The sequence below is a fragment of the Tubulanus polymorphus genome, chromosome 3, assembly GCF_964204645.1.
Source record: "Tubulanus polymorphus chromosome 3, tnTubPoly1.2, whole genome shotgun sequence".
NCBI lineage: Eukaryota > Metazoa > Nemertea > Palaeonemertea > Tubulaniformes > Tubulanidae > Tubulanus > Tubulanus polymorphus.
In genome coordinates this window covers 20,669,381-20,694,183 of record NC_134027.1, presented here as the reverse complement: position 1 = coordinate 20,694,183, position 24,803 = coordinate 20,669,381, and the positions used below count along the sequence as shown (strand labels likewise).

General features: G+C 36.3%; 2 protein-coding genes across 2 annotated transcripts; one reads left to right on the top strand and one right to left on the bottom strand.

Moving 5' to 3' along the window:
* Positions 1 to 1,604: 1,604 nt before the first annotated feature.
* LOC141902164 (S-methylmethionine--homocysteine S-methyltransferase BHMT2-like) lies at positions 1,605 to 3,885 on the top strand. The gene is made up of 7 exons (XM_074789804.1): positions 1,605 to 1,610; positions 2,551 to 2,742; positions 2,814 to 2,961; positions 3,084 to 3,272; positions 3,351 to 3,481; positions 3,583 to 3,680; positions 3,772 to 3,885. Exons 1-7 carry the CDS (start codon positions 1,605 to 1,607, stop codon positions 3,863 to 3,865), a joined length of 858 nt encoding a protein of 285 aa, XP_074645905.1. The 3' UTR covers positions 3,866 to 3,885.
* Positions 3,886 to 13,262: 9,377 nt separating this feature from the next.
* Positions 13,263 to 14,655, bottom strand: LOC141902163 (uncharacterized). Its single transcript, XM_074789802.1, has 5 exons — positions 14,376 to 14,655; positions 14,022 to 14,153; positions 13,735 to 13,941; positions 13,464 to 13,634; positions 13,263 to 13,384 (listed from the first exon to the last, which is right to left on the bottom strand). Exons 1-5 carry the CDS (start codon positions 14,653 to 14,655, stop codon positions 13,311 to 13,313), a joined length of 864 nt encoding a protein of 287 aa, XP_074645903.1. The 3' UTR covers positions 13,263 to 13,310.
* Between the last annotated feature and the right edge of the window lie 10,148 nt (positions 14,656 to 24,803).

Here is a 24,803-nt window from a genome sequence, read left to right as displayed (position 1 = left end):
GGAAATATGAAACATTATATAAAATTGATCAATATCCAGTAACTATAAAGATGATACCTAAAATAGAAAAAGTTAATAATTTAAGAATAAATATATTCGAATTAATGCAATAACCAGAGACAACAGGTGAAAATATTAAAGATTGTACATTAGAAGCTTTATATTTAACATAATATTATGATGATGAAAATGTTATGGATTTATTATACTATAAAAAAAGATGAAAATGAACATTTCATGTGGTTAAAACAAATAGATTTATTCTTTAGAACAGAAAGTGATCACCATAATAAAATTTATCTATGTAGAAAATGTTTATCTAAATTTAGAACTGAAAATGCATAACTAAAACATAAAGAATTATGTGATAATAGACTTTTGCAAATCAATAATGCCAACAGAAAAAGATTATAAATTGAAATTTACTAATCATAAATTTAAAAATATAGCGCCACTTGTAATTTATGGGGATTTTGAATCGTTGAACAAAGAATTAACTGATCAAGATAGAAAAGAAATATATAACAAAAAGCAATTTTTAAAATCAATGGACAAATGAATTAATTAAATGAATTAAGGAAATGAATTAAATGAAGATACAATTCAAGTCCCACCAATCATAAATACAATTTAAAAAGTTCCTCGAAGAGATGCTGCTTATGGAATTTATATAAAATCAAATTATCCTGAATTATATGAAAGGCACTATATTTCTTTTAGAGGTGAAGATGTAGTAAATGAATTTTGTAATAAAATAATTGAATTAGAGAGTGATTTTGCACAATTATTAAATAAAAATTAAAAAAAATAATTATGACTAAAGAAGATGAAATTGATTTTAATTATGCAACTCATTGTTGTGGTTGATAAACATATAGAATTTCAAGATTATATAAAGTGTTTATATAACTCGATAGTAATGAAACATAAAATTAATTGTTTAAGATCAGAAGATCACGAGATGTACATTAATGAAGTTGGAAAAACTAGCTTAAATCCATTCGACGATAAAAGATATATTTTGGATGATGGAATAAAACCATTACCTTATGGCCATTAATTATTAATATTTTTATGAAATTGTTTCATTACGAATAAATCATCATCTTCTGAATCATCATCTTCCAATACTTCATCTGTACTAATGTATGTCTATATTGTGAAGATATCTCTGAAGATATTGTGAAAGATTATCTGAAGATAACCAATCGACACACATTTCTCAGTTAGACAATTTTAACCTCATTAGTGGCCATCGTAGTCTCATCAGTGCTCATGTACCATTTGATAAGTGGGTCCACTGGACCGTTAGAGGCTGGGGCAAGACCGCCAGGTTCACACAAAGGAATAGCAGTAAAGCACGCCAGTGTCAGTACGCGATAGCGCTGTAGCTACAGGTAGATGAACTGCTTGTACATTCTGTTGAAATTTCTGATGGGTATACATTGGCAAGGGCTCTCTCCCATCAGCCACATTTTTCGATCAATCGATCGGCCGTCTTAAGTCTTATCAAGCCTCGTGCAAAGATATGCAAAAGGCTTTTTTAGGAAAAATATCAACTGATGCTAACAAGTCTTGATATATGATCTTGTCAGTGATAGAAAATGAAGGTTAGAAGAATCTTCTCCAGTTGGTATAATACGTATGCTTTTATTCTCAGAGGTATATTTCGCTCTGGCTGTTCCCATTCCAGTCTCGTTTTTCTATGTTTCCCGATGTCCCATTTTATATTATTTTACTCTTTAGTAACGTGTGCAGGCCCTTACCACACATGGCTCAGAATTCACGGATTGTGACGTATGTATCTGTCACGACACTCCTCCCACCACATATGGAATGATAACGTACCTACACACGTCACAACAACCTAAAAATAACTTTTGCACTCGTCGGAGCTCGTGGCCGTGCTATATTCAGGTATTCCTACGTGGGCACATAGGTCACATCCAGATGCGTTTATTTACAAATCGTCTATTCATTGTTTATATCTGACGTATGCATCAACGCAGGATGCCAGGCAATAGTAACGCTAACCACGAACTCCAGCTTCTGTACAAATTATTATTTTCCTAATATCAGCATTGTCGCAGAACTCATCTTTTGATGGAATTCAGGCTAACCCAGTCTGTTGTTCTCCCATTTCCATTGATATCGGTACATATGCACATTCTAACCAAGTGTACATGTTGTTCACAGCGGGACATTGAATAGCGGAATAAGATGCTATTTCATATATATCATGATGTATAGCTACTTAGGCAAATTCTGTAACCACGATCGATATTGCAGAAATGTAGCTCATGACATTGCCATATGATTAAAGTGAGTTTCAAGGCATATGTTCCTTAGGAGGCGCTGATTATTGGAATTATATGGTATTTCCGTATGTATTGGTAGCTAGGTCTATGCATTTGTAACCACAATTGTAGCTCATATAAGCTCTACGATTGTGATTAGTTGAAAATTGTTGTTGTCAGATTGTTAAGCTTTTCACCACCACGTGGACCTGGTGTCCCTGAACCTCTATTTGATTGTTGTATGCGACTACAGGCAGCAGAGATAAACCATGCAGCGTGCGATCTTGCATTTGATGTTGCCACATCATACAATCTACTAGTTTGCGGAGGTTTGTCGCCTACATCGACCTACACAGCTGGAAAAGGAAAGGCAGCAGTCCAAGCAGAATTTGAAAAGCAATGCAAAGTATACAATAAGAAGGATGTCGATTTCTTTTTAGCGGAGGTATTTGCAATGAGAACGAATTGTTATAACCTCAATGAACCTTTTAGTTTTTAAATCTATTTCAAATTCAGTTTTTCGGTTCAATCGAAGAGATGGAATGGGCGATTGATGTCATGAAGAAATACAACAAACCTATAGCGTGTACGATGAGAATAGGTTTAGTTGGATGTATGAATGGAATCAGCGCAGGAGAATGTGCAGTCAGAATGGCTAAACGAGGTGTAAAATCGTGCCTTCACTCTAGAAAAATACCTCCCTGAATAACATGCGATGTTTTCAAACATGTTTCAATGTCATCCAGAGTTAGCAAAATGTAAAATGGTGTTTTTTCCGTCATCCAGGGGCTGATATTTTGGGTTTAAATTGCCAGTTTGATTATAACGCGCAACTGAAAACGATAAAATTGATGAAAGATGCACTGAATGAAGCTGGTTTATCTCCATTTTTGATGATGCAACCAATCGGATTCCTATCTCCTGAAACTGAGTATCTAGTTGAAGGATATTCTCAACTACCCGAGTACTTGTTAGGTGAGCTGAAATCACATATAGATTGACGATGTCCAAATAGGTATCATTATGATTAATTGGTTTTGTTTTCATTTCCAGCGATGGAGCCACGCATTCTTACTCGTTGGGAATGTAGAGATTATGCCCGTAAAGCTTATGAACTTGGAGTGAGATACATCGGAGGGTGTTGTGGATTCGAGAGTTATCATATTCGTGAAATGGCCGAAGAGGTTTATACACAAGATGTTGCATTGAATTTCGATATCCAAATCACATCCGTTCGCGCTTTAACTCACAATCTAATGAATATTTTGTTATGATATTTTTACAGTTGTCCGAGGAACGAGGATTCAGGCCTCCTGGAAAAGATCACAATTTACCATTCGCGGCTGGATATGCACAGAGTGTATATGAACATGACCGCAAGAAGTAAACTGATAGCCAGATAATCCAGACGTTTTTTTACCAGTATCCATATTTCGCGGAAGTATCTCTTTATACATTTTTTAATTCATTACAGACACGGTAGAAACTATTGGATGAATCTTATCCCGAATACCGGTCGTCCCAACAGCGCTGCTTACAACTCCGAAAGAGGACTTATTCATTTATAATAACAAACCCATTATGTCAATACATCAATACATATATGACCTGTGTCTTAAAGCGTTGAATATTTATTTGCTTCATGGATCATTCGTGTTAAGTCTCATCTATGAGGAAATTATACCAGTTTGTATAAATACTTGTACGCCTGCTCAATCAGATAAGGGTCCTTCGTCCAAGGGAACTCTTTCCACCACAGTGGCTGATTCGGGCCATAATATTTAATTCCTGACATGCCAATGAGAACACAAGAATTACATAACTGATGCCACGTAAAATTCCTCGGTCCAGTTCCACAGTTGTGAGTTAAGATTTGACTCTAACTCGTTGAAAATGAACTAACTTTAATCCAGAGTTAACTCTAACTCACAACTGTATAAAACATAAAGCATATCAATTCATTAATGCAACTATCTCAAACTGAATTGATCGATAACTACACTATAATTAAAGAAATATATATATATATATATATATATATATATATATATATATATATATATATATATATATATATATATATATATATATATATATATATTCTTTCACGTAAGACATCACGATGGCGCATTCGCAGCTTTTGCCCGAAGGACATTCACAAACGTTATCAGAACAAGCCCTAAAAATGAAATAGAAAATAAAAAAACTATCGATCTAGTTTTCATTTCATTATTCTCGTAACTCTCCTTACTTGGTACCCGCCAAATGAGTAGACTGATCAATAATCGGTGTGATTTTACCGACGAACCTCCTATTTCTCAACACCGGTGAAAATAGGAACTTTGCTATGGAATTAGATATTTATCTGAGAAATGGTTCGACGGGGACTTTCTTGTGACATTTTTTGAACGCCGGACTCTTTAAGACGCTTCACTTCTGATGAGCGCGTACTCGATGGTCTACAGTTTTACACGACGACTTTATTAAACGGTTTGTCTGCGCCAGTCAAAAGCTATCTGCGTACTCATCTAACTACGCATTGCTCAACTAAAACGCTCACGTAATGTCATATGACAATACAATGACCGCATCCATCCGGGTCGTGGAGTTGATCAGCGTCATGGGCATTCGCAATCCCTGCGGCAAGCGCAGTTTGTATGAGATGATAGAAAGACTGCAATCGTATCGATATTATGTTTATAATTTGTTCATAATTCCATTCCCTAATCTCTCACGTTACCTTTCCCTCAATATTTACTTCACTTGACAACGATCGTTGTGATCTGTGTGCTTGCCACAAAAGCAGACAGATCACACAACTACACAAATCCCTAGCTACCTACTGCTTTGTTACACTCTTTCAATTATCTAGTGTGTTTCTCCATGGATGTGATATCATTCCTAGCTCACTTAGACCAAATTGAATTTGCGCAAACATTTTCTAACCTGTTCTGATGTTTTACTGCTTAATATTTTACCATTTATAATGAATTCTGTTACGACGAATACTCATATTGAATCTAGTTACATTTATATTGTACAAAATAATTGACTTTCACAAAGTCCGAGTCTGTTGTGTCGAATTTCAGGAAATTGGTTTTCATTTGAAGTGAACAATAAATTGTGAGCCTCAAGGAATATGACATAGTTTACTTTGACAGTGGATTTTGATTCACAGTCTTGTATCGATAGCTTCAGTCCACAACTTCGACATGAATTCAACTCAGACGCGAATTAGTCGAACTTATCAAAGTTACATCGGTTCTTATGTCTGTGGCGGACAAGTCTGGAAGCTACCGTACTGTGACAAGGTGAATCATGAATTCAACTGAGATGCGAATTGGTCGACCATATAACGCTTACACCGTTCTAATGTCTGTGGTGAATATGTCTGGAATCTACCGTACTGTGATGCTGGTCATTCTGCCTATCTTGTTCATGTTTGGAGCTTTTGGAAATTCAGCTACTTTCCTGATAATGATAAGTCGCAGATTCCGCAGTTTATCTTACGCTAACTATCTTATCATTTTATCTCTCAATGATTTTATGTACTGTATCAATTATACCCTGATGCCTGTTTTACAGTTTGTTCTCGTGCACGTTAAAAGCGGACCTATATTCATCATGAGTTCAATGGTCAGTTGTCAAATCTATGGATTCGTAATGACACTTGCAGCTATCAATAGTTCGTGGTTGATAGTAGCAATATCTCTAGAACGTGCGGCGGTTGTGCTCTTCCCGTTCACATCTCGTTTGATATGTACACCGAGATTCGCTAGATTCACGATATCGATAATTATTGCAGTGAATTTACTGGTTCTATATATCACACCTATTTTGTCGATACACTTTCCTGATCCTCTGTTTGGATGTTATTTATACGTATTCGACCAAATAAGACTTTTCTCCATAATTGTTATCCACTCTAACCTATCACCACTAGTTTTAATCATTACATCAAATTCAGTTATAATCATTCAGTTATTCAGAGGTTCAAAAATATTTTCGTCTGCTCAGAAAACTACAAAATCGAAACGTACAACAATAATGCTTGTTACAGTTTCACTCGCATTTGCCATATTTACATTTCCAGCCACTATTACTGCAATGTTACCAATCTCACCGGAACAGAGAGCATTTCTGTTGGACATTGTCACACACTTCCATGTTTGTAACTATGTGATAAATTTCTACATATATCTTTTGCTGGGACGAGAAATTCGTGAATATTTCTGTATGAAAATCCGCTGTACACATTCAGTCAGATATAACCATTGATTTCAAACGTGTTTCACTTTATACAACTTTAACCCGTATTTACTGTGGACTGGTCACGGGACATTCGGTAATAAATTGCAATTTTATTGCTAATTTCTACAACTCCAAAAATTAGAACTTACACAATCTAATTCTTTTTTCAACACGATTTTTGGAATATTTGAATTTTGTTTTAGTTGTTTGTTTTTCTACAAAACAAAATCAAATTGCAATAGATAAAAGAATTTTAATTCAATTTTTCTTAAAGTTTGACGGTAGTTTGTTCTATACCAGGTAAACGAAAAGTGTATCGATCATGTGGATTCTAATCTGAACTGATTTAAAGAGGCAATGCATGGGTGTTACACGCAGGTACTTGGGTAAAAGGTCAGACCGAGAGGTGACTATGATAAGAGTTCCTAACCCAAATTCTGATAGCAAATTGACAATGCACAATGTATAAAAATGGTTTTTCAGGCATTTCAAAGATTACTCGTGATTCTATATTTTTCATTTGCACAATATTGAAAATAACATCATTCATGTTAGACATCAAAGCGTTTTATATGAAATGTGTTCCCGAATGTAGAAATATCATCAGTGTCATTGCTGAAATCAGATTCAGTGTTGTGGTCCTCTGTTGATTGATCTCGACTGAGTACTGAACGGTCCGGGTTCTAATGTTTTCTTCCAAGAAAGGTACTCCGTATTCTCTGTAAGGAACTGTTTTGAGTTCTTAAAAAAGAGGTTTTGGCCTTCTGTAAGAAGAGCGTTGAAATTATCTAGAGTAAGAACCTTCAAAACCTCAGATGACAAGTTGATTAACAGAGAGATACATCTGCACTGCGAGCAAACAATTCGTTTTTCGATGAATTTTGTTGATAGTGCAGAAACTTGGTACGGTAGTGAATATTGTCCTAGGGATGTTGATTTTTATTTCAGATCCGTGTTAAAAACATGATCGTTTCATTTCAAATTCGTCCACCGTATGGAATAGCGCTTATAATCATCAGTCCTTTGCGTATGCCTCTTGTTCTCGTCATTTTAGTTTCCGGCCGTCTCTGAATTCTATCGTCTCCATTATTCCCAAAAGTAGAAAAGGGTACATTTCTACAAGAAAAGGCAAATAATCTAGACCCCCCTCGTTTGTCATGGATTATGCCCTTTTTAATTTGAAGTCGACCTTGAGTCGATAGAAATGAAGCATCCCTGTTGGACGTGAGTTGAACGGTGCACTTAGAAATTGCCCATATCAAATGCGATGATGTTATAGTTTGAAATTAAACCGTAGGTTAGCGAAAAAGCACTTTTATCATTATTTTCAATAGACATTCAATGTAGCAATATTTCCGCTGTGATGTTTGAATGTGAATGGTAAATTGACCTGTTCCCGAGATAAGTCAGTGAAATCGAACATTTTTCTCCGTCCAGAGAATAATCATCATCTAGTTTTACTTACGAATTGTTTCTGGATTATCCGAAACAGATAAGATCCACTATTGCTCGGTTCAGAGGCTCTAGTCATGACCTGCGTGTGGAAACTGGGAGATGGCTGCGCCCCCTATACCCCATCATCAACGTATATGTGAATTTTGTAATCTTAATGAGATAGAGGACGAAGTCCATGTTATTTTACATTGCCCTCAGTACAGTAATGCACGTGCCATACACATCCCAAGAAATATTATTATTAGTCCAAACACATATAAAGTTGCCAAATTTATGAGAAACCCTCTCAATAGTATCAATTTATCAAAGTTATTGAAAAAAGTAAAAGATATTAAATCACTTCATTAATCTAGTTTATCAAATCAGATCATAATATGTAATCACTTTCACTGATTTTGCAGTTGTATGTATGTGTAAATGTCTTTACTAACTGTATCCGCTTATATTTATATTTGTATGTGTCATACGAGAATATTCTCTGACAATAAAGATATATTATCATTATAATATATAATGGGGCTAGACTGGTTGCCGGTCAATCAAATTCAACTATCGGTATTTTCAAGCTCAATATAACTTCATTGTATTGTGATCAATCAAAGGCAATTACAAGCGATATATGCATATTTGTATTCATCAAGGGGTCGTAAATTTTAGTAAAGTTAGTTTTCCTTTTAAGTCAGTTAACACAACTGCATAGATTAATTATTTCTTTAGTTACTGTTTAATCTAATAGATGGCGACAGCGTGACATCATAGTAGCGCGCGTAAAAGATTTGAAGATATGTTGTTTTGCGCTACTTGACGACCGCACCAAAAAAAATCTCACCGCGCAAAAACGGATTATTTTGTTTTTGCGCGTTTGTTTTTGCGCGGAAATATTTGTCTTTGCGCGCGCGCAAAAAAACAAACCTTCGTTTTTGCGCGTTAAAAGTTTGGTTTTGCACGGTAATATTTGTTTTTGCGCGGTCAGATTTGTTTTTGCACGTTTTCGTGGAGGACGAAAAAAAGAATTTTACATGTCCCGAATCAGCCACCATAGAAAACAGCATACCACTCTACTCTGAACATGATGACAAATTTTTGCAGTTTGATGACAAATTATTGTAAAATAACGATACAAAATGTTTTATTTCAAACATAGATGTAGATATAAAAACATATGATAATATTTACATTTAATCCTGAAAGAAATCGATGTGTTATTAACGAACAAATACAATCTGAAATCATTATAAAAGCACACAGTGTATAAAAATTGTAACATCACAAACATTCCAAACGTCGAATTTGCGTAACATTTGCGTGAAAACATGCACAAATTTACATTAATTACAACATTACAATGTTTTAGATAAGCGCATTGAAAACATTTCCACAAATATACGTAGAACTATTTCAAAATTATACAAAATGACTACAACAAATCCTGAAAGCAAAAACATCTGAAATAGAAAATTTAGGTAATAACAACAGAACAACAACAACGACAGTATCGACATAAATATAACATCAATAATCAAATATCATATACGTAAATTATTTTTCACTTAATACAAATTAACATTTCATTTATACTGAATATGAGTCCACATTTGAAGAACAGGTTGTTAGATCATTATGTGGTATGTAGGAGTTGAGGTCCGGAGGGGAAAAAAACCTGCGCGTATCAGCAAAAATGACGACTTGCAGAATTAGCACGGATTTAACAGTTTCAGTTTATTTCACATCAGAGTTTTATGGAAGTGTTAAGATATGTTTTTTATATTTTGTAGATATGGCTTGTCGAAAGCCATTATTACTCGATAGCCTCTATAGTCGATAGGCACTATAGTCGATAGACACTATAATCGAGATAACTAAAACGCTCACGTAACGTCATATGACAATACAATGACCGCATCCATCCGGGTCGTGGAGTTGATCAGCGTCATGGGCATTCGCAATCCATGCGGCAAACGCAGTTTGTATGAAATGATAGAAAGACTGCAATCCTCTCGTATCGATGCTATGTTTATAATTTGTTCATAATTCCATTCCCTAATTCCCTCAATATTTGCTTCACTTGACAATGATCGTTGTGATCTGTGTGCTTACCAAAATAGCGCACAGCTCACACTACCACCGATCAGATCCCTAGCAACCTGCTGCTTTGTTACACCCTTTCAATTATCTAGTGTGTTTCTCCATGGATGTGATATCATTCCTAGCTCACTTAGACCAAATTGAATTTGCGCAAACATTTTCTAACCTGTTCTGATGTTTTACTGTTTAATATTTTACCATTTATAATGAATTCTGGTACGACGAATACTCATATTGAATCTAGTTACATTTATGTTGTACAAAATAATTGACTTTCACAAAGTCCGAGTCTGTTGTGTCGAATTTCAGGAAATTGGTTTTCATTTGAAGTGAACAATAAATTGTGAGCCTCAAGGAATATGACATAGTTTACTTTGACAGTGGATTTTGATTCACAGTCTTGTATCGATAGCTTCAGTCCACAACTTCGACATGAATTCAACTCAGACGCGAATTAGTCGAACTTATCAAAGTTACATCGGTTCTTATGTCTGTGGCGGACAAGTCTGGAAGCTACCGTACTGTGACAAGGTGAATCATGAATTCAACTGAGATGCGAATTGGTCGACCATATAACGCTTACACCGTTCTAATGTCTGTGGTGAATATGTCTGGAATCTACCGTACTGTGATGCTGGTCATTCTGCCTATCTTGTTCATGTTTGGAGCTTTTGGAAATTCAGCTACTTTCCTGATAATGATAAGTCGCAGATTCCGCAGTTTATCTTACGCTAACTATCTTATCATTTTATCTCTCAATGATTTTATGTACTGTATCAATTATACCCTGATGCCTGTTTTACAGTTTGTTCTCGTGCACGTTAAAAGCGGACCTATATTCATCATGAGTTCAATGGTCAGTTGTCAAATCTATGGATTCGTAATGACACTTGCAGCTATCAATAGTTCGTGGTTGATAGTAGCAATATCTCTAGAACGTGCGGCGGTTGTGCTCTTCCCGTTCACATCTCGTTTGATATGTACACCGAGATTCGCTAGATTCACGATATCGATAATTATTGCAGTGAATTTACTGGTTCTATATATCACACCTATTTTGTCGATACACTTTCCTGATCCTCTGTTTGGATGTTATTTATACGTATTCGACCAAATAAGACTTTTCTCCATAATTGTTATCCACTCTAACCTATCACCACTAGTTTTAATCATTACATCAAATTCAGTTATAATCATTCAGTTATTCAGAGGTTCAAAAATATTTTCGTCTGCTCAGAAAACTACAAAATCGAAACGTACAACAATAATGCTTGTTACAGTTTCACTCGCATTTGCCATATTTACATTTCCAGCCACTATTACTGCAATGTTACCAATCTCACCGGAACAGAGAGCATTTCTGTTGGACATTGTCACACACTTCCATGTTTGTAACTATGTGATAAATTTCTACATATATCTTTTGCTGGGACGAGAAATTCGTGAATATTTCTGTATGAAAATCCGCTGTAAACATTCAGTCAGATATAACCATTGATTTCAAACGTGTTTCACTTTATACAACTTTAACCCGTATTTACTGTGGACTGGTCACGGGACATTCGGTAATAAATTGCAATTTTATTGCTAATTTCTACAACTCCAAAAATTAGAACTTACACAATCTAATTCTTTTTTCAACACGATTTTTGGAATATTTGAATTTTGTTTTAGTTGTTTGTTTTTCTACAAAACAAAATCAAATTGCAATAGATGAAAGAATTTTAATTCAATTTTTCTTAACAAAGTTTGAAGGTAGTTTGTTCTATACCAGGTAAACGAAAAGTGTATCGATCATGTGGATTCGAATCTGAACTGATTTAAAGAGGCAATGCATGGGTGTTACACGCAGGTACTTGGGTAAAAGGTCAGACCGAGAGGTGACTATGATAAGAGTTCCTAACCCAAATTCTGATAGCAAATTGACAATGCACAATGTATAAAAATGGTTTTTTCAGGCATTTCAAAAATTACTCGTGATTCTATATTACATTTGCACAATATTGAAAATAACATCATTCATGTTAGACATCAAAGCGTTTTATATGAAATGTGTTCCCGAATGTAGAAATATCATCAGTGTCATTGCTGAAATCAGATTCAGTGTTGTGGTCCTCTGTTGATTGATCTCGACTGAGTACTGAACGGTCCGGGTTCTAATGTTTTCTTCCAAGAAAGGTACTCCGTATTCTCTGTAAGGAACTGTTTTGAGTTCTTAAAAAAGAGGTTTTGGCCTTCTGTAAGAAGAGCGTTTAGGAAATTATCTAGAGTAAGAACCTTCAAAACCTCAGATGACAAGTTGATTAACAGAAAGTGAGATACATCTGTACTGCGAGCAAACAATTCGTTTTTCGATGAATTTTTTGGATAGTGCAGAAACTTGGTACGGCAGTGAATATTGTCCTAGGGGTGTTGATTTTTATTTCAGATCCGTGTTAAAAACATGATCGTTTCATTTCAAATTCGTCCACCGTATGGAATAGCGCTTATAATAATCAGTCCATTGCGTATGCCTCTTGTTCTCATCATTTTAGTTTCCGGCCGTCTCTGAATTCCGAAAGAAAAATGGGCACTTCTATCGTCTCCATTATTCCCAAAAGTAGAAAAGGGTACATTTCTACAAGAAAAGGCAAATAATCTAGACCCCCCTCGTTTGTCATGGATTATGCCCTTTTTAATTTGAAGTCGACCTTGAGTCGATAGAAATCAAGCATCCCTGTTGGACGTGAGTTGAACGGTGCACTTAGAAATTGCCCATATCAAATGCGATGATGTTGTAGTTTGAAATTAAACCGTAGGTTAGCGAAAAAGCACTTTTATCATTATTTTCAATAGACATTCAATGTAGCAATATTTCCGCTGTGATGTTTGAATGCGAATGGTAAATTGACCTGCCCCCGAGATAAGTCAGTGAAATCGAACATTTTTCTCCGTCCAAAAGAGAATAATCATTTCCGCTTCATACAGAAAACAAAAGATGTGCGAATGACCAGTTGCCCATCAGCATTTTTGCGACAGAAAATGAAGTCCTTCTCCCGGCGGGCGACATAGCACCAGCCGGTGGCGCAGCCCTAATTCAGTAAAAATGGCTAAGATAAATCGTTGCTATATTTATTAACAATTGATCTCATAGACAATTGATCTTTTCAAATTACGATTGTGGTGTGGGTGTACTGCAAAATTAAAACAATCTGATAATCGGATAGTTGCCAAGCATCGCATTTACCGACCAGCGTAACAAATAAATGCTCTCCGAAATCCCCGACGTAAATATTTTGCGAATCGCCTGATTTTTCCTAAAAAAGACATTGAGTATGTAATTGAATAGTGATTTAGAATGACAAATTTTACAACTAACGAACAGAAATCTCGTACCGTTGAAGTCGGAGAACCTCCCGACGCGTGTAGCTGTCATTGATTCGAGTTTAATTTCTTCCTCGTCCGGTTCTTTTTCTGAACCGGGTTTCGAGCGACATTGTTCATATAGAAGCATTGGTTTATTATCATCTTCGATTTCTCGTGGCCGATTAATTTCTTCTATTTCTTCTGTAAGAAGAGAAAGTCCTTCAGCACCTCAGAAAATGCCGAAACCATGACAAATTGAATTCATTTTATATGTCAACATCTGCAAATTTAGATTTCTCACCTTTCAAGTCGGTAAAACTCATTTCAAGAATTTTCGATTTGATTTCCCATGTCGATATTTCCACTGTTTTTGAACAATCTTCCATCTCAGGTTTATTGTGCCTTTCCCCAACTGGAATTTCATTGAAATTGCTTTCTTTTCGTTCACTTTCGTCCACCATTTCGCCACCTTTATATTCTCGTGTATCGATAGTCCAATCTAATTGGTCTGTAAATGTAAGCAAACGATCAATGTTCATGAGTTACTTTTTTCAAAATTCGATGAACTTCACAAAATCAATATCTTACCTTCAATAACTGCGATATTCTTTCTCGTGATGTTATGTTTTTGCCCATCCACTTGTGTCAGATTGGCGACCATTCCTATTTCGGCTACTGGATTTGCTGGTTTTCCTTTTAGCTCATAATTATTCGATTTGTCTAAAAATAGAAAGACCTGTAATGTTCAATGGTGTTCCTATAGTGTTCAAAATACTTGAAACCTACGTATCGCGATCAATTTACCATTGACTTCTTGTTGTCGATTAATTGTTTCTATTTCTTATGTAACAAAATAAAGCCGTCAGTATCCCTCAGTCCAGAAAGGGGCTGAAAGCCTGATAAATTGAATTTTGATTATGTCAATTGATTCAGATATCTCACCCTTCAAATCGGTGATGCTCTTGTCACAAATTATCGATTTCATTTGCCATGCCGGTACGTCCATTGCTTTTGAACAATCTTCCATCCCTGGTTTTTTGTCCCTATCCCCGACTGGTAGTTCGTTGATATTGCGTTCTTTTCGTCCACTTTCGTCCACAATCTCGTCGACTTTATATTCTCGTGTCTCGATAGCATCTTCTACTGTAATGTAATGAAACGATATTTTTTGTCGGTCATTTTTTTCAAATTCTATGAATATAACAAAATCAATGTTTTTCATACCTTCGAAAGCTACGACGTTGCTTTTCGTTATGCTTATTTTAGATTTGGGGACATCCATTTGTGTAGAATTGCTGACCACTGATGGTCTTCCTACCGTTTTATGGTTAAGCGGTTCGTCTGAAATAGAAAACAACTGGAACCTTATACAGTGTTCCCAAAATTCAAATTTCAAATATTTGAAGAAAAAAAACTATTTTATAACAACGAAAATTACCATGGAGCATCACGGATGCCTGGCCCCACTGGCAGAAGTAAATTCTCTTCGATCGTAGAAATCTATTTGCTCTTGGCTCCCATTTCATGCTTCCATTTTCGTCCACGACTCCAAGTTTGAACTCAGTTGCGAGTTGCTGATCGGTCAAGTAAGCCTCCCACCAGTTACTATACGGAATTCTTTGCATATACATTCCATCGCTCCAACCGATCGTTTCGCCGAATATTTTGACCATTTCACCCGGGGATGTTTCATAATGGGTTAATATTACAGCCGACTTGGGACGGAATGACAACCAGAATGATTTTGGAATGCCTAGGAAAGCAAGAATTTCGAGCGATTTACGCAGGTTATGATAATTGATTAACTTAGGTAAGAAGCTGATATGAAAACTGATAATCCATATTCATTACCTGGAAGTGTGCGTATGTTTTCAGCCGTGTACAATTCGCCATCGAGGCAGAATTCGTTTTCGGAATCTGAAAAATGAAGAAATATTTCGCTAAAACTTACGTCTATCGAATGAGGAATGAATTTGCATCACAGCTAATTAGTCTTTACCATGTTTTAGAGTCTCACCGTTCAATCTTAGTACCCGATCAATAAAATCGGACAATATTTCGTCGGAACTTTCCATTTCGATGAAAATAATTGAAAATCGTGCGTAAAAAGCGTCAGCGCAATGCGATTTTACGTGAAGTGAACTGATGCTTACATAGCAACGTAGAGACGGCTACCTAGTAACTCTTTCATGAAGTAACCAAGCATTCTCCAAAACTCAGATACGTACGGAAATTGCCGACAGCTGCCGAAAATGATCATTTCGTAGAATTCTCAGGCGCTCATCGTGTGGTTAGCCGGTGCGCCGCGGTCGCAGGTCACTCCACATACGAGAAAGCGGTAAAGCCACGTATACGGCACTGTATGACCAAACCTGAGGCATTCGTCCAACAACCAAGTAAGTTAACACTTATTATTGTATTGGCTTTAATCCCAGATTCGTAGTGGACTTGTGGCAACTCAAGAGAAAGTTCATTAATCAATTTTGGTTATAAGTGATTAATTAGGAAAATGTGAATGAGTCATTGATATCCTCAAGCATGATGTACCCCAGTTTCCTAAATACTGAGAAGCCATATTCCGTTTGCCGAATGTAACCAGTGAAATCCAAGAGAATTTGGAAGTTGTAATGATGTATTGGTGGTATAGGTCGCATAAACAGATAATTGGAAGAAACCATAAATTGGAAATTTTTCTATTTGATGAATAAACATATCAATTCTTGGTCATTAATATACATAGTTAAGGCCAAACAAAAAATGTATTCTGTTTCTGATAAGCGCGCGTCGATCTAGAACCCCCGCGTCAAAACTTTTTTCGGAAACAAAAATCGGCTAGCGCCAACTAGTCGCCGATGTCGTCAATCGCGGAAGTTTAGTCCATCTATCTATTCATTGCTATTGTCTGATTGTGAATAAAAACCAAAAGCATGTTGATATCGATGTCACTTTTGAAAGGGCCGGCTACTATACGTCCGTTCGGACTTGTTCCTGTCGACTTATCCATCACACTCGATAGTCAAATGTAGGAACATTTTAAAAAAACCGCATCACCGCATCATTTTTTGCAGAAGGGCCTAACCAGAGACAGAATATTTTTTTGCCTTAACCATGGCGCTGCGTTAAGTGACTTGTTTGACATGTATGATAAGTATTTTACCTTGCGCAGTATAAATAAGCCATCGTAAAAAGCCGAGCCTAGACCGATAGTGCAGACCAGTGACAAACGTAGAATCTCCCGAAAAAAACCCGATTTTTTATACTTGAATGAAATTTAACGAAGCAAATAATATACTTCGAAAAATAATGTCGAACCCCGGCCTCCCGCGTGGCAGGCGATAATTCTACCACTGAACCACCGATGCACTTGCTTGAATTAGGGGCCAATTTTTTCTCTCAAAAAAAAAACTTATTAATCGTAAATGAATTAATGTTGAGAAAAAATCTAATTTTCATTAACCGTACGTAATTCTAGATGGAAGTAATCTCTGTTTCGCCCGCGCCCCCATGCATATCAATTCACTTTCTATTTAAAATGTTCTGATACAAACGGTACCGAAAACCCCTAGAATATTTCATCCCTAGAATACGTCATGAGGAATCATAAAGATACCGGTATCTTCACAATAAAAAGTCTTTGTTATTTTTCAGGTAAGTCGAAAATATATTATACGTCGTAGGTATTCAAACCTCAGTGGAGACTACACCGGAGCTTTTTGGTGTTAACTAAAGTGTGTTCTAACGTTCTTACATCGTAATGATGTGTTTTCATTCTACTCTGAAGAACTCCTTTTAAGTTATGTGAGTATTTCAGGTTCATGGAATGATTTCTTCCACGACCACATTCTCAGTTGGCGTAACAACCGAAAGCATTAAACCAGTAATAGAAGATATGGTCACCAACCCGATATCAAACACTCTAAAAATCTGTGGAATCGATAATATCAGACGAGTTTTTACCTTCAAAAGGATGACCGGACGCGTTTGCGGTTGTATCAGCTGTTGAAGACGTTCGATGTTAACAATAATTTTAACCACGCGCGCAATAAAAACAGGGACATCAAACTAAGAAGCACTGAATTCTTTAATTCATGTGATTTAAAAAGGCGTCTGTGCTGGTTTTTCAAAAAGGCCAGGCCCTCTGGAATTGAATTGAATTCGACACAGTAATTCGCCTGTAATTTGCGATGAATCTTTTTGAAAATTAGCTTGAAGAATGGGTCTGGCGAGATGTCCACCCTTATTGTAAAAAATGTCATTGTTGATCAAATATGGCGGCCATTTTGAATTTCTTGTTTGCACGATGCAAAGCCTGCAATTCTTGATGGATTTCCACAAAACTTGGTGTGAGGATCAGGGTAGGTAAGCTGTCCATGCCTTTTGTATATGGAGGTCATCGGCTTTAAAATATGGCCGCCAGGTTAGCCATCTCGAATCTCGAAGGTGTAAGAATATTGGTAGGTGAAATGTCTACCCCTTATTGAAAGATTGAGTTCAAGTATGGCCACCAGGGTTGCCATCCATCTTGGATTTCTTTTCAGCACGATCCTACACCAATTCTTGATGCATTTTTTGCATTTTTTCGAATCTCTGCAGGGCAGCTAAAATGGGCTTGTCTTTTCATGTAAGGATTAACAGAAACTGAACATTATCGCCACATAGCCTAAACTATCTTAACTATTTTAAAACTTGTTACATCGTTACAATGTAAATCCTACACCAATTCTTGATTCATTTTTTTGCATTTTTTGAATCTCTGCAGGGCAGCTAAAATGGGCTTGTCTTTTCATGTAAGGATTAATAGAAACTGAACATTATCGCCACATAGCCTATACCATCTTAACTATTTTAAAACTTGTTACATCGTTACAATGTAAATCTTTCTGTAAAACTTTGAATACTGAATCATTCTTCTTCTACTGTGTCATGAAGGTACAAGGCCCGTAGGCCTCTTGTTTTATGTATGAGAGACAACTCAACCACCAATGTCCACCTAGAACCAGTGAAAATACCAGCACAATAGATTTCTTCCTTTTATTCATGAAGACAAAATCGGTAGCTGGAAAAACTTCTTTAAGGTAGAGTAATGTGAAAAAAATCGTTTGAAAAAATACTCATTAACGCAGAATTGAAAGTTTATTGATGCCTTGAAGAACAATAACACACATACACATATATGTATGCCTTATTAAACATTGAGTAATATAATATGATATAAAGTATCAGTAAAGTTATTTTGAATTTGAATATATTGACAATTGAATTATTGATCGGTAACCAGTCTAACCAGGCTAGCCCCAATAACGATGCTTAATCTAGCTCAAATATGAGTTAATCAAAGACATAACCCAAACGATATGTTAACAGAACAAATAGATAAAACACCTATAATCTGTACGCAAAATACATATTTTAGGTACGTTAACATGGACGGTATGTAATAGGCGGAGAAACCCCCTTCAAAAAAGGTTGGTTTTATCTGCAACTAACGGCAGAAAATGGCAACAAGTTTAGAAACCACGATCCATGAAAATGCACCTACAATACCAAAACAGGTAGAAGAAAAGACGTGGAAAAACTATTCACGTGACAGGAAGCCCAGAAGTTGTCCTTATGTTCGTAAATAGTCTTAAAGAAAGAATGTCCAGTTGACATCAAATTTTTCATTTCAATACTTAAATTCGGCTTACGTTTAGGGAAATAGCGTCATCACTAAGGCGGGCTTCATGAAAGAGAATCCGGACGATGTGAGAACGAACAACTCTGATACACAGAAAAAAATATTATTGGTTTTTTCATCATCAGAAAAAAGAATCTTAGATTTTAGAAAGAGTTGATAATTGACTAACAGACGTGTCTGTACTTGTTGCGTTCGGTCGTTTTGCTGAACGAAGAATTCCGTACAGTCGTAATATCTGTTTACTGCAACAGAAACTGAGAGTGATCAATAAACCTTGAGAACTATTAACAGCTACCACTAAATACAACAATACCGGTACTGATTTCAGAAATTGCGAAAACAGAAGCAGAATCCACGAAACACCGAATAGAACTGATAACTTTGCAACCGGTATGTAAAGACGGCTTCCGGTATTTGACGAAACGATTCTTTTTTTGTAGTTTTGTAGTTTTGCGCAGAGCGTGACAAATCAGAATCATAGCCGCGAAATTGAAAGCGCATATCAAAGCGACCGGGGCGAAAAATGCGACGATTTTGGAATTTCGATCTACAAGCCAACAAGCTGCTCGCACAGGGGCGACGTACACGCGCCACGGAAATTCCAAGATGCTGAAATCTAGCGCTAGAAACAATGCCACATACACAGCAGGGACTCCCCAAGCGTAGACGGAAAATTTCACCAGTTTAGACGCGTTTTTACCGGGACTATGAGGGGCCAGTCGCACAAATGTTTGGGTAGTATCGAAACTTATAGCGTTCATCCAGAAAAACGAAACCAGTTGAAAATAATGGGTGATGATAGCTACAACAGTGCAACCGTACCCGCTTTCTATGACTGATCGTTGAAAAGCTACAAAGGTATATAGTGTTGTATCGGCGGCCATTGAAGCCATAAGCTGCATTAAACACAAACCTGGTAGATTTCTCAGTACACCATATTTGCAATAGGTAACGAAAGTTATTGTCAAACCGACAAGAACCGACAAAATCCTCAAGAACGACTTCAGTGATATTGACACTACAATTTCAAACTGAACTGAATATAATCTTCGATCAAAGCAAAACAAACTCGATGACATCGAATAATTCGTCATCAAATTGCCAAAACTTTGGACATCACCACCCATAGACCACGCGGTATGGGACACAGTTTTCTCTACGCTCTGCTTTAAACACTCATCTACCTCACGATCGTTCAATTTCCACATAGGCCTATTGTTTAGAGGAGGTCTACAAAAAATTGCCATTATTTGCAAATTCACATAAACCATTTGATACGGCTTTTTGTCAGTCCGAACGCATTTAGACACTAGTCGTTCATATCTATGTCCGGTAGGACAAATAATTAAACTTCGCTCACCGAAATCTATCTGAACATTGCCTGTGTCTGGTGATAAATCAAACATGTAAGATAAGGTCCCGAATTGTGGTTTATCATCTCCTGGAGCGAGAGATTTTCTATAGCATTCTACGATTTTTGATTCAAGGAAATCTACATCAGTCAAATTCCCATTACAAATCAAGCAATGCATGTTACGATACTTTCGATTAGTTTGTTCTGAAGGTACTGGGGAAATGTATTTTTTGCACAGATTCCTGGAGAACGTATCGATTCTGATATCTGCAATACGGCTGTAATATTGCGACGATTTACGGGACGGACAGCTGGACACGGTTTTCGGTTCACATTTAACAAGAAGGTTCTTAGCAGAAGTAAACCAAAACAATTTACAGGAATTGTGCAGCAAATATTCAAGAAGTCTTTCACGAGTTCTCGGTGCGTTGATAACAGACAGGTTTTTCGGACATTCACTCTTAAATCGAATCGTTTTCGCTAGCTTAACGTCGAAACCGTGACACATCAAACAAAATATATTCTTGAATACGAATTGATCTTTGAAATTCAAAAATAATCTCTCGCGTATATCTATATCACCTTTATATTCGTCAGTTTTCTGACATCGTCGCACGACTTCACTCGTAACGTTAGAATTCGGTGGGCATCTCGAAACCGCCCAGTAGTATTCGTCTGCGAGCGCCTTTTTGTAAACAGAATTCGATGTACACGTGACGTAATCGTCTAAATTTGTTGCCTTGAACGCAGTAGCTGCAGGAGCACAGCAAGTTCCCATCAATTTACAAAGTTCGAAATCATTGGAACAGACGGTATCAACGTCATTACAAAAAGTGTAAGGTTCTATCAGTGACCTATTCTCTTCGTTTCGAATAAGATCTTCAATCCGGAGCCCTAAACGAATAGAACATACAGTATAAACCACATTCTATGTATACATTCAACAAAATTCACATGAAATCGATTTGAAAAAAAAACATTTTGAAAATACAAGCATTATAAATAATGAAGTTGAACTTTCGAAAGCGACAATAAATTCGAAACACATTCTGAACACTACCTTGTATATGACCGCACTCGAAACAAATGAATATCACTAGCATCCGAATCGAATCCATAATCCACAGATTCGCCAAACACATCAAATAGATCCGATGGTGGTTTGTGAGAAATATTTACGACGGGTCAATGACTGTTAATAACAGTTAATAACATGTCCATCAAATGGAAACAACTCGTAAAAGAACTTGCTAGACATATTTGAGAAGCTGAACAGTTCTAAGAAGATCCGTAATTTGAAATTTAGATAGTTGCTAGTGTGATGATTTTATATACATGTAATACAAATTTGCTTGTTTTGTGAATGCACAACAGTCGAACTCGAAGATTCGAGCGGCGGTTTAAATCTGTCGTTGTGTCGTTTCTTAATACGCACGTATCCTACTTTGTTGTCAGGATAGTTTTTGACGGACAAAGTTTTGCAACGAATGATTTAATTCACTGTGATCTCGAATTTTTGTTTTCCATCAGTCACCCCAGTTCGATATTTTTAAAACCATTTATTTTCAAATAGACTTCAAATAGCGGTTTTGTCATCGTGTGTCTGTCTGTCCGGATAGATTGTGTAAATGCATTAGCAAATATTCAAAAGTTGTAACGTTGTATCTGAGAGAGGCTTTCAGTAACAAAATCAACTATATCAAAAGATTCAAAAGACACTCTAGATTTATTCTATGACCATTCCAAAGGCCGCTCACTGTTTTTTGTTCATTGAAGTTCAGTTTTTAGTCGTTGAGTATTTACTCTCAGCACGCCGTACATTTTGATGGAGAGATTAAAACATAATGAATTTTGGCATTTTGTTCTCAACTCGACGCTTTTCATTAGCGGAATATTAATATTTGTTTTAACAATATATTGGTAGCTGATCCGGAGAAAAAAAACAACAAAGCGTATTACATTTTTCACTTCAACCTGGTCGTTTTTCGTTTCAACATGGTCTTTTTGTTTAATGATTGACTTTTTTTATTGTGCTGTTAATATGACGGCAGCTTCCCGACTTTCAGAACTCATTGTGAAAACGCGTCAACCAAAATATATATAGTAAACCTCGTCAAAATTGGACAATCTGGGACCGGCAAAATTGGTCCGAGGGAAGCAAAGTCCGTGTAAAGGAATGGAGAATACGTAAGAAAGTATCAAAAATGAGTTCCCTTTTGTCTCTTTTAGTCAAGTCTGAGGTGTTCAAAGCAAGGTTGACGGGGGTAACTTTATTCTACTACGATGACGATAAAGATAACGTTTTCGACAAAAAAACCGAAATCGAACCGAAGCAATCATAATAATTAGAAACAATTAGAAATTGATAAATGTAATTATGTGATATATCTGAATACACTTCTAAACTGCATAGCTAACACAAAGCCATAATGAACAGATATTATATAATATGATAATGTTTATTTCGTCAAAGTGTTTACACTTGTATGACAATAATAATAAACTGAACAAAATTACAAACACAGATGGCGTTACGTTTTCACAATGCAATATCTTAATTGATATAGATAAGTAATTATTTAAATCATTAATTATATGGGAGTGGAGTTGTGGCTATAAGAACCCCGAAATTATTGCTAAATATATATTGAAAGATAGCAAACTAAGCCTTACAACACGCTATGGATATTGTCACTTATAAAATATTCGACGAAGCCGCTCCCCACCGCTGTCCAGTGTGACAAACGCAACCCGTTAAATTTAGTCGTTACAAGTAACCTTTGCAGGACAATGCACTGCAGAAGACTCGCCTTGGGTGGGTTTGAAAGGGTCTTGTCGTGATGCCAAGCAGAAGAAGACATCGATGACGGTTGAGAGGGATTCCAAGGTCTGGATACCCCTATTTGACGGGTTCAGCCAAAAAACCTCGATTGACCTTTCCAATGAAAATCGTTTACAATCGTTGCAATAAATATTCGTTAATGACGGTACGGTAATTGTTAACAACAGTTTTTTTCCATCAAATAGAACCAACTTATGAAGCTATACATACGTATATGAAAGACTGATCTGTTTTAAAGAATTCTGAAATAAGAAATAGTCACTTGTTTAAGGATTGAGCGTGTATGCAATTTGGTTTGTCGTGTGAATACACAGCAGTCAAACACGAAGATTCGAACAACGGTCGAAATACATGTATGTTGTATCGTTTCCTAATCGCCGAATTATATCTATTTTCTACGTATCCGTTGTGAGGGTCGTTTTTACGAACAAAGTTGTGCAACGAATGGTCTCATTTACTGCGAGCTCGAGTATTTGTTTTCCATCAGTCGCCTGAGTTTGAAATTTGTAAAACCGTTTACTTTGCGAACGGCATTTCAAATAGCGGTTTTGTCATCGTCTATTTTTCTGAGTAGGTTTGTAAATTCATCAGTAAATATTTGGTATTTTCACTGTTTCATTTGAGAAAAACTTTCGGTTACAAAATCAATATTGTCAAAAGATACTTTGAATTCATTCTATGACAATTCCGAACGTCGTTCACTGTGTTTAAGTTTATTGAAGTTCAGTATTCAGTCGACAATATGCCATCGGTTTTGATGGAGATATTGAAAACATCGTGAATTGCAACGCTTCTTTCAGCTCGAAGCTTTTTCTAAGAGGACAATTAACATTTCGATTTGTGATATATGGGTGGCTGATTCAGGCCATTATAAAAAAACCACAAATATTGCACCCGGCTTCCACCAATCTCTTCTGCATAACCCTTTTCATTTTCATATGGTCTCTTTTCATTTTAGCGTTTGCTTTTTTCATTCGAACGTGGTCGTTTTTGTTTAACCGTGGTCTTTTTCGTTTATTGCCAAATTATATAGAAAACTTTGTTTTAACGTGGCGTTAATATGACAGCAGCTTTCCAACTTCCAGAATTCAATGTGAAAGCGCGTTAATCAAAATATTATACAGTAAACCTCGTCTAACTCTCTGGGACCGACAAAATTGGCCCGAGGCAAGCGAAGTCCGAAGTGTGGGTAAGAAGAACAATAATCTTTTTTGCCCGAGTTAGTCAAAAGTCTAGGTTGCTCATGTACGATAACGAACGATGCCGATAAAGATTAGATAACGTTTTCTAGAATGGTAAATAATAATCAGAAGCTAGAAATTGATAAATTTAATTAAGTGACAATCTCTTGATACTATAGTGACTGATTCGGGCCATACTAGAACATTTTTCTGTACAGCTAGAGCAACGATAAAAAAAATTCACATTGGCCGGCTGTTTTGGTTTTCTCGCATGAGCTCATTCAAAACGTTTGGTTTGAAAAACTTTTCTGACTGG